This window comes from Babylonia areolata, chromosome 26 (assembly GCF_041734735.1).
Source record: "Babylonia areolata isolate BAREFJ2019XMU chromosome 26, ASM4173473v1, whole genome shotgun sequence".
In the NCBI taxonomy this organism is placed as follows: domain Eukaryota; kingdom Metazoa; phylum Mollusca; class Gastropoda; order Neogastropoda; family Buccinidae; genus Babylonia; species Babylonia areolata.
Window position 1 is genome coordinate 2,447,501 of NC_134901.1, and position 11,725 is coordinate 2,459,225.

General features: G+C 41.3%; 1 protein-coding gene across 1 annotated transcript in view; it reads left to right on the forward strand.

Annotated features, from left to right (window-relative positions):
• LOC143300560 (large neutral amino acids transporter small subunit 2-like) overlaps nt 1-11,725 on the forward strand; it is a 58,069-nt gene extending 46,344 nt beyond the window's left edge. The window contains exons 10-12 of the mRNA XM_076614317.1: nt 1,441-1,590; nt 5,043-5,220; nt 10,103-11,725. Coding sequence (XP_076470432.1) covers nt 1,441-1,590; nt 5,043-5,220; nt 10,103-10,164 — 390 coding nt within the window. The 3' untranslated portion in view covers nt 10,165-11,725. The remainder of the gene's footprint in view (nt 1-1,440; nt 1,591-5,042; nt 5,221-10,102) is intronic.

The window sequence follows — 11,725 nt, forward strand, 5'->3', positions numbered from 1 at the left end:
TGCAGAGTGTGTTGTGTTGCATTGTGTGTTGTGTTGCATTGTGTGTTGTGTTGCATTGTGTGTTGTGTTGCAGAGTGTGTTGTGTTGCATTGTGTGTTGTGTTGCATTGTGTGTTGTGTTGCAGAGTGTGTTGTGTTGCATTGTGTGTTGTGTTGCAGAGTGTGTTGTGTTGCATTGTGTGTTGTGTTGCAGAGTGTGTTGTGTTGCAGAGTGTGTTGTGTTGCATTGTGTGTTGTGTTGCATTGTGTGTTGTGTTGCAGAGTGTGTTATGTTACATTGTGTTGTGTTGTGGGTGTGTGTGGTTTCAGGGCGGCATGTCCATCCTGATGCTGATCTCCAAGGACATCTACGCCCTGATCAACTACGTCAGCTTCGTGCAGTGGTTGCGGTGGGGGCCTCCATTCTGGGGATGGTGTTGCCTGCGCTTCAGACATCCCGAGTGGGGAGACCATCAAGGTGGTTCTTTCTGCTTCCTTCGGCTTTGGTTTTGCGGTGTTTTTTTCCCCTGTCTGCACCCTTTCGTGACATTACTTTTGCGGTGCTGCCCTTCCAAGTCTTCCCCCACCCCCTCCCTCACCCCTCCACCATACCGGGGGGTTTGCTGTGGTCAACTGCTTGACTGCTTATCACTTTGCATGTAAAAAGCTTGTATTCTGTTATGTAACTGCATTATTAGGTGTGTGTGTCTGTGTGTTGCAAGTTATGATTGTTTTTACATATGCTCTGTGTGTAGCAAGTTAGAGGGAAAGAAGCATATGCACGACCGTTCTTTTCTTGCTTTTTTTCCGCAGAGCTGTGTTCTTCTCATATGCCAACATTTATGCCAGCAGTCGGTGCGATTTTTTACGAGCATTTGCTTCTTCGTTTTGCCTGCACAGCACTGTGGCTCTTAGTTACAGGTCGTATCACAGAACTTATTTTCTGTGTGTGTGTGTCATGCATCATACGTTTGTGTGTTGTGTGTGTGTGTGTGTGAACATGTGTGAACTTGTGTGTGTGTTGTGTGTGTGTGTGTGTGTGTACACATATGTTTATTTAGTATTTTGTCTGCAGGAATTGAAATTATGTAATCTGAATGGCTGCACATGTTGTGTTTTTGTCTGCACTTTCCCAGGGAAGAAGTGTGCATGTGTGTTGCAAGTGTGCATGCATGGTTTGTATATCTCTGTGTGTGTGTGTGTGTGTGTTGTGATTCTTCTGTGTCGTTTCTTTGCATTGTTGTTCAGTTCTTGCGACAACACAGAGATCAAAGTCCACTGGAGTACGCAACGAATGGTTTGATTATCTTCGTGTTTTTGACGTCTGGCAGTCACTCAGCAGAGTATCGTTGGTGGTTTTTAACTTACCGCTGTCCTGACCTGAACTGTGTGTGCATTGTGTGTTGTGTTGCAGAGTGTGTTATGTTACATTGTGTTGTGTTGTGGGTGTGTGTGGTTTCAGGGCGGCATGTCCATCCTGATGCTGATCTCCAAGGACATCTACGCCCTGATCAACTACGTCAGCTTCGTGCAATGGTTGTCGGTGGGGGCCTCCATTCTGGGGATGGTGTGCCTGCGCTTCAGACATCCCGAGTGGGAGAGACCCATCAAGGTGGGTTTCTTTCTGCTTCCTTTCGGCTTTGGTTTTTGGGGTTGTTTTTTTTTCCCCTGTCTGCACCCTTTCAGTGACATTACTCTTGTGCTGTGCTGCCTATTCCAAGTCTTCCCCCCCTCACCCCCTCCACCATACACGGGAGGGGTTTGCTGTGGTATACTGCTTTGACTGCTATACTACTTTGACATGTAAAAAGCTTGTATTTCTGTATATGTAACTGCATTATTAGGAGTGTGTGTGTCTGTGTGTGTGCAAGTTATTGATTGTTTTTACATTTATGCTCTGTGTGTAAGCAAGTAAGAGGGAAAGAAAGCATATGCACAGACCGTTCTTTTTCTTCTTTTTTCCGCAGAGCTGTTGTTCTTTCTAACATATGCCAAACATTTGTGCCAGCAGTCGGGGCGGATTTTTTACGAGCATTTGCTTCTTCTTTTTGCCTGGCACAGCACATGTGGCTCTTAGTTACAGTCGTGTCACAGAACTTATTTTTCTGTGTGTGTGTGTCATGCATGCATACGTTTGTGTGTGTGTGTGTGAACATGTGTGAACATTGTGTGTGTTTGTGTGTGTGTGTGTGTGTGTACACATATGTTTTTATTATAGTATTATATGTCTGCAGGAAATTGAAATTATTGTAATCTGAGAATGGCTGCACATGTTGTGTTTTTGTCTGCCAACTATTCCCACAGGGAAGAAGTGTGCATGTGTGTATGCAAGTGTGCATGCATGGTTTGTATATCTCTGTGTGTGTGTGTGTGTGTGTGTGTAGATTCTTTCTGTGTCGTTTCTTTGCATTGTTGTATCAGTTCTTGTGACACACACAGAGATCAAAGTCCTACTAGAGGAGTACGCAACGGAAATGGTTTGATTATCTTCGTGTTTTTGAACGTCCTGGGCAGTCACTCAGCAGGGCAGGTATCAGTTGGTGGTTTTATAAACTCTACCCAGCTGTCCTGACCTGAAACCAAGAAACAGCCCCAGAGTTCAAAAAAGAAAGAAAGGGAAAGGAAGAGAGAAAAGAAGAAAAAAAAGTAGTAAAATGCCTGGCCACTTTAGGTTTGATGCCGTTCACTTTGAAAACATACGTCAGTCAGCTCCGAGGGTTTTGATATCTGAATTCCCAACTGGTGATTCTCATAGCTTTTATCCAAAATCTGGGCCAGTCATGAGTGCAATGGCAGTTTGTGTGTGTGTGTGTGTGTCCCTCTTGATGTGAATGTGTGTGGGTGGGTGCCTCTGTGTGTGAATGTGTGTGTGTGTGTGTGCATGTCTCTGTCTGTGTGTGTGTCTGTGTCTCTGTGCCTCCAAAATCTGGGCCAGTCAGGAGTACAGTGACAGTGTGTGTGTGTGTGTGTGTGTGTGTGTGTGTGTGTGTGTGTGTGTGTGGCTGTTGACTGCGGTTTACTGTGTGAGTGGTGAAACGTGACTGTTCTAGTTGTGCTGTCCTGTTACACCTTCCCCTTCCGCTGTCTTTGCTGTGACCTAGTTAGCGGGCTTCCCTCTCCGCATGCACAGGTGTTTGTGTGAACACATGAACCGACAGAGCGTAGATTCAGCATATGCAGGGGTTTTTTTGTTTTTTGGTTTTTTTTGTTGGTGTGTTGGTTGGTTGGGTTTTTTTCCCTTTTGAGGTTGAATGTTTTTAGGGTGGGTTTTTTGTGTGTGTGTGCTTTTCTTCTTTTTTTTTTTTCTCCTGATGTGATTTTTATGGTCAGCTGTCCTCCACTGTTAACTATAGATGTAATGTCTCATGATGAGATGAGAAAATACGCTCAACTTCATCTCATCTTGTTTCAAGCATACACAAACATACAGGCAGGTATACACGACTTGAACATTATACAAAGGTGGCAGCTGAGAGAGTTTTTGTGCGTGCATGTGTGTGTGTGTGTGTGTGTGTGTGTGTGTGAAAGAGACACATACCACAAGGTACGACATGCACAAAAGCAAAACAAAAAAACCATCACATATACATAATTTTCAAAGATTAAATGAGTGGAAATTATCCATCTTTATTTTTTATGCACATGGACAGGGATTCATGTGCACACACACACACAGAATTACTTACAAAGATATTGATAAACTGCTTGCTCTGTTTTAATTTAGCTCATGATCATTTCAGTTCAGATTGTTCCAGTTTGTCTGTGGTAGATTATTTGTGGTCAAATTTCGGGGGGTTTTGGGGTTTTTTTACTGTAGAAGGAGCAGGTGGCCGAATGGTGACGACACTTATCTGCCAATACAGTGTCCGTGAGGGTCTGGGTTTGAATCCTTTCACCCAAGCCTGATTAGAAAATCAAACGTCTAGTCATGTGGATGAGATGACAAACCGAGGTCCCGTGTGCAGCACGCTCTTGACACACTGGAAAAGAACCCATGGCACAACAAAAGTGTTGCCCTCTGGCAAAATTCTGAAAGAGAAATCCAGTCTGACAGGCACAGAAATATACATGCATGCGCTCAAGGCCTGAACATGTTGGGGTATGCTGCTGGTCAGGCATCTGCCTAGCAGATGTGGTGTAGCTTACATGGATTTTTTTTTTTTTGTTGTTGTTGTTGCTGTCCCATCATCTGCACCGTTTCAGTGGCATTACTCCCACGCCGCTCATTTAGATTCCCCCATACACGGCCACACCCGAGTTTTTCTGTCGCAGTTCCAGCATCGGCAGTCCACAGGGAATCATTGATGTTAGGTCGCCAGGAGGCCACACACCAGAGGAGACCCTGCACTGCTGCTGAGTCACTTCAGTGGTGTTCAGTGGTGCCTGTTCTGTTTTAACGTACTTAGGACACCACCTACTAAGCCCCCTACTGACGACAATAATGGCTTAGTCTAGCTTACATGGATTTGTCTGAACACAGTGACGCCTCCTTGAGAAACTGAAAAACTTAAAACTTAAAATTTTGAGACCTTACCGATTCTGCCACAGCAACTCCTATTGTTGAAAGGCCAGCTGATGGGTGCAATAGCCGAGTGGTTAAAGCATTGGACTTTCAATCTGAGGGCCCTGGGTTCAAATCTCAGTAACGGCACTTGGTGGGTAAAGGGTGGAGATTTTTCCCAATCTCCAGGGTCAACATATGTGCACACATGCTTGTGCCTGAACCCCCTTCATATGTATATGCAAGCAGAAGATCAAATATGCACGATAAAGATCCTGTAATCCATGTCAGCGTTCGGTGGGTTATGGAAACAAGACCATACCCAGCATGCCCACCCCTGAAAACAGAGTATGGCTGCCTGCATGATGAGGGGTGAAAACGGTCATACATGTAAAAGCCCACTCTTGTACATACGAGTAAACGTGGGAGTTGCAGCCCATGAACTAAGAAGAAGAAGAAGAATTGTCAGAGAACTGCAAGTTAAAACCTAACAAGTGATTTTTTGGTGTGTGTTTTTTTTCTCTCTCTCTCTCTCTCCCCCTGCTCCCCCTCCTCCCAAACAGTTCCCGCTGGTGATCCCGGTGATTTTCCTGGTGGTGGTGGTGTTCCTGCTGGTGATGCCGCTGTACGCCTCTCCCAGAGACACGGGCATGGGCGTGCTCATCACGCTGTCCGGCATCCCAGTGTACGTGCTGGGTGTCGTGTGGAAGTCCAAGCCCAGAGCGTTCAGCAATCTGATTGGTGAGGCAGCTGCTGTGTGTCGTTTTGGTTTTGGTTTTGTGTGTTGTTGGTTATTTTGTGTGTGTGTGAGTGTGTGTGTGTGTGTGCTTACATGTGTGTGTGTGTGTGTGTGTGTGTGTGTGTTTTACTTTATATCCCCCAAAACATGGATCAAAGGATTAAATGTTCTTGATTCATGTGTGTGTGTGTGTGTGTGTTTCGGGGGGATGGATGGAGGGGGGTAATCTATCCGTACTTCTTGGGTCATTTTCATAGTTCATCACCATGACATTGTTTTTAAAACATTACTGAATGTACATACGTATAAAGCAGAGTTATGAACATAGTTACAATTACATTACCAAAAGTAAAGTAGCAATATTCCAAAATTAATTTACCTAGATGCAAAGCAGTATTATTGACAAAAGTACCACTACACATCAAAATTAAGTGGCAATGTACCAAAATTAAGAGACTAGTTGAGTTGATGGGCACAATAGCCGAGCGGTTAAAGCGTTGGACTTTCAATCTGAGGGTTCCGGGTTCGAATTTCGGTAACGGCACTTGGTGGGTAAAGGGTAGAGATTTTTCCGATCTCCCAGGTCAACATATGTGCAGACCTGCATGTGCCTGAACCCCTTTCGTGTGTATACACAAGCAGAAGATCAAATACGCAAGTAAAAAGATCCTGTAATCCATGTCTGCGTTCGTTAGGTTATGGAAACAAGAACATACCCAGCATGCACACCCCTGAAAATGGAGTATGGCTGCCTCTGTGGCGGGGTAAAAACAGTCATACACGTAAAAGTCCCACTTGTGTACATACAAGTGAACGTGGGAGTTTCAGCCCACGAACAGAGAGGAAGAATGAGAACAATGCACCAGATACATGAATGACGGCACAAAAAAAAAAACATTCAGTATAAAAGAGGGGGGGTGAGGAAAGGGTAAGAAAAATATACAAAAGCGATCCTATATCCCTCAGGGATCTGGCACGGTGCACATATGGCTCACCCATTGTGGGTGAGGGGAAGGTAACGTTACTCCAACCATTCTTCTTGCAGATCGTTTTTTTTAATCATTGATCAGCTCACATTCACAATGTTTTATACATTCAGGATAAGAAAAAGCACATGCAGATCTGAAAATACACACAGACACACACACACAACAAAAATCAACCTACAAACATATGATGATGTGAAAGAGCCAGCTGGGAGGAGAAAAAAGAGGTCAACCTCTTGCACAGATAAATTGTCAAAAGATCAGCTCTTTTTTGTTTGTTTGTCTGTTTGTTTTTTGGTGTATTTTGGAAATGAACTGCGTGGCGGCAGGTCTGGCAGTGGTGTTAATGTTGGTAGTGGAGATTAAAACTGGTGTTAGATATCAGAGTAAATGCGAAATCAAGTCATATTAGTAATAATGATGATAAATAAGCAAATAAATATAAAGCATGCAGACACACATTCACACATACACACACACACGCGTGCATAACAGATATGCAACAAACATGCAGTTTCACAGATATGAAAGCACAATCAGATACTCATAAACATACATCAGCCCCAACACACATAAACACACAAACACACACACACACACACACACACACACACACACACACACACATTACCCTGCACCCCGCCACCCCCCTCCTCCACACACTCATTTCTAGGCTACGTATCGCAGCTTCTATGGCACACACACACCCACACATCATTGTTGTCTTCTTTTTTTTTGTTCTTTCTTTTTTGTGCGCATAGAGTTGACTTCATCAAGATTTTGCACCTTATAAATATTAGTAGTAGTAGGAGTAGTATTTTTATGTATTTATCTTTTTTCTTTTCTTTTTTTCTCAAGGCCTGACTAAGCGCGTTGCGTAACACCACTGGTCAGGCATCTGCTTGGCAGATGTGGTGTAGCGTATATGGATTTGACCAAACGCGGTGACGCCTCCTTGAGATACTGATACTGATAGTAATAATGTACATGAAAATTGTTTGGTCTGGGTGCACATACAATAATGAGACAGATCAGAGTAACAGTGAAATCAAGTCAAATTAGTTATGTAATGTATTGGAAAATAATTTTGAAATCAAGTCAGATTAATTATGTAATGTATTGGAAAATAATTTTGGTTTGGATGAATGTAGTATAATGAGGTAGATCAGAACAATGGTGAAAAATCAAGTTGAATTAGTAACTATATATGTGGATGAAAACAATTTGGTCTGGATGTACATTGGATAACGGGACAGATGAAAATAATTGCAAAATCGAGTCCAATCAGTAACAATGTCTAAAATCAAGTCCAATCAGTAACAATGTCTAAAATCAAGTCCAATCAGTAACAATGTCTAAAATCAAGTCCAATCAGTAACAATGTATAAAATCAAGTCCAATCAGTAACAATGTATAAAATCGAGTCCAATCAGTAACAATGTATAAAATCAAGTCCAATCAGTAAAAATGTATAAAATCAAGTCCAATCAGTAAAAATGTATAAAATCAAGTCAGATCAGTAAAAATGTATAAAATCAAGTCCAATCAGTAAAAATGTATAAAATCAAGTCAGATCAGTAAAAATGTATAAAATCAAGTCCAATCAGTAACAATGTATAAAATCAAGTCCAATCAGTAAAAATGTATAAAATCAAGTCCAATCAGTAAAAATGTATAAAATCAAGTCAGATCAGTAAAAATGTATAAAATCAAGTCCAATCAGTAAAAATGTATAAAATCAAGTCCAGTCAGTAAAAATATATAAAATCAAGTCCAATCAGTAAAAATGTATAAAATCAAGTCAGATCAGTAAAAATGTATAAAATCAAGTCCAATCAGTAAAAATGTATAAAATCAAGTCAGATCAGTAAAAATGTATAAAATCAAGTCCAATCAGTAACAATGTATAAAATTTGAGTCCAATCAGTAAAAATGTATAAAATCAAGTCAGATCAGTAACAATGTATAAAATCAAGTCCAATCAGTAACAATGTCTAAAATCAAGTCCAATCAGTAACAATGTCTAAAATCGAGTCCAATCAGTAACAATGTATAAAATCAAGTCCAATCAGTAACAATGTATAAAATTTGAGTCCAATCAGTAACAGTGTAGATGGAATTTGTTTGCTTTGGATGAACGAAGAATAATGAAACAAATCAGAGTAATTTTGAAATCAAGTAGTTTTGGTACAGGTGTATTTGAAAACTGTTCTATTTGGATGTGTCTTGAACAGACTTCTGGTAACAGTATGATGTCATTTATGTGTTTTAGTTTTGTTTACAAAAGTGTGTTAGTAGGCAACAGTCTGATGTTACTTACATGATTCAGTTTCATTAACAAAGCTGTGTGTTAGTAAGTAACAGTATAGTGTCACATCTATGTTTCTTCTTCTTCTGCGTTCACTCGTATGCACACGAGTGGGCTTTTACATGTATGACCGGTTTTACCCCGCCATGTAGGCAGCCATACTCCATTTTCGGGGATGTGCATGCTGGGTATGTTCTTGTTTCCATAACCCACCGAACGCTGACATGGATTACAGGATCTTTAACGTGCATATTTGATCTTCTGCTTGCATATACACACGAAGGGGGTTCAGGCACTAGCAGGTCTGCACATATGTTGACCTGGGAGATCGTAAAAATCTCCACCCTTTACCCACCAGGTGCCGTCACCGTGATTCGAACCCAGGACCCTCAGATTGACAGTCCAACGATTTAACCACTCGGCTATTGCGCCCGTCACATCTATGTTTCAGTGTCGTTAACAAAACTGAACAAGTAGGTAGGAAAATGATGTCACTTCCATGTTTTAATGTTGCTACCAAACTGAACAAGTAGGTGACAGTGTGATATCACTCATATGTTCAACTGTCATTAACAAATTTGAACAAGCAGGTAACAGTATGATGTCACTCATATGTTCAACTGTCATTAACAAATTTGAACAAGCAGGTAACAGTATGATGTCACTCATATGTTCAACTGTCATTAACAAATTTGAACAAGCAGGTAACAGTATGATGTCACTCATATGTTCAACTGTCATTAACAAATTTGAACAAGCAGGTAACAGTATGATGTCACTCATATGTTCAACTGTCATTAACAAATTAGAACAAGCAGGTAACAGTATGATGTCACTCATATGTTCAACTGTCATTAACAAATTAGAACAAGCAGGTAACAGTATGATGTCACTCTTATGTTCAACTGTCATTAACAAATTTGAACAAGCAGGTAACAGTATGATGTCACTCTTATGTTCAACTGTCATTAACAAATTTGAACAAGCAGGTAACAGTATGATGTCACTCTTATGTTCAACTGTCATTAACAAATTAGAACAAGCAGGTAACAGTATGATGTCACTCATATGTTCAACTGTCATTAACAAATTTGAACAAGCAGGTAACAGTATGATGTCACTCATATGTTCAACTGTCATTAACAAATTAGAACAAGCAGGTAACAGTATGATGTCACTCTTATGTTCAACTGTCATTAACAAATTTGAACAAGCAGGTAACAGTATGATGTCACTCTTATGTTCAACTGTCATTAACAAATTTGAACAAGCAGGTAACAGTATGATGTCACTCTTATGTTCAACTGTCATTAACAAATTAGAACAAGCAGGTAACAGTATGATGTCACTCATATGTTCAACTGTCATTAACAAATTTGAACAAGCAGGTAACAGTATGATGTCACTCATATGTTCAACTGTCATTAACAAATTTGAACAAGCAGGTAACAGTATGATGTCACTCATATGTTCAACTGTCATTAACAAATTAGAACAAGCAGGTAACAGTATGATGTCACTCATATGTTCAACTGTCATTAACAAATTAGAACAAGCAGGTAACAGTATGATGTCACTCTTGTGTTTCAGTGTCTCTAACAAAACTGGGCCAGAAACTAACGTATGTGACTGCGGAAGAGCATGAATCATGAGCGGCAGTCGTGGTAGCAGGGACAGAATCAATACACACGTCACAGCAAGAACAGTGAACAGCAGGGAACGAACCAAACACCTGAGACCTTCACGGCCAGATTCCATCATCTGACTCCCAGTTGGGGCTTTCGTGTATCTGCAGTGTCCTGTCTGTGTGTGTGTGTGTGTGTGTGTGTGTGTCCTGTGGTGGGGGCTTGGTTGTGGAAAATTGCCTGACAGACACTGAAGCCATGCCTGCCATCTCTTGCTCATGTTTGTTGAAAAGTGGTGTTGTGGGCACATTGTCTTTCAAACAGCGTTGTTGTTTTTGCTGTTGTTGTTTGAAAAACCCATGCTATGATGGTGTAGGAATTCTTTGATGATGATGATGATGTGAGCTTTGTCTTCCATTCAGGTTAAACAGGAACAACAGCAACAAAAATTATGTTTTCTGGGATTGGCATGAGAATGATGGCCTATGTGGAAAATGATTTTTGCTACCTGTGAGATGACTTTTACAGGGTTATCAGCTGATCAAAATACAAGCTGCCACTGAACTGTAGAAAATGTATATTATGTGTGATTTGGTTTAGAAAGAAAGGAACACAGTCAGATTATACTGGTTGGTTTTGGGGTTTTTTCATTGTTGTTGTGGTGGTGTTTTTTTGTTGTTTTTTTCAGGAGGATTGGGGAATGTTGCCTCTTAGTATGTGTGCTTTCATAAATGATATTTGCAAACATATGCTTATTTTGTTTAGACACTTACATTTTTGTTCATGATTTAGAATATAAAAGAAAGCTCTCAAGCCAAGGTTGCTTGAATTGATCAGATAACCAGATTGAGTTTGGTTTGTGTGTGCGAAACACAGGCACATCGGCAGAAACGTTTTTCTACATGTTATGGATTATCATCCAGCAACCTTGGGTCACAAAGATTTGGACCACACGGCATTTGCTTACTGGCTGTTTTGGAGGAGTTGAAACTGACATGGTCAGTTACGAGGGTCACAATGGCTGGAAGCGTCATGCTTCAGCACGGGTACAGCTCAACACTCAGCTTTCATCACAGATTGCCATAAGCTTACAGTCAGGTCAACAAAACTGAGAGCTGTATGATCAATGGTTTCTCCCACTGCGATGGGGAATTCATTTACAGCTTAGTCTTTAGCGAAGGACTTTGACTTTCAAACTATGAGGCAAGGTTGCTCTGGCTCTTAGTGCTGAAGCTGTGGGAGGCATGGTGGCCTTTGGGGACCATCCCTAACACCCACTGTCCTAAAAATCCCTCATAGCCAAGAGGGTGGGGATGCAGCTTGGGTGTCACACTCTCTGCTGTAATCAAATTCTGGTCCAAATAGTCAGGACAACAGTTGATCTGACAAGGAGCTGAGCATAGCCGGAGTTTGAAAGGAAAACCATGATTGGACCGGATCAACAGGTGTTTCCATGGAGATTAACCAGCTTCTGTTGGCTGTTGAAATGTGGTTGAGGAAAAACTGTGTTGGTGTAGTCTGGCTTTTGAAACAAGAGAGATTGCTGGTGCGCTTAGGTGGTTGGGTGACAGGGTGGTGTTCAGCTTAT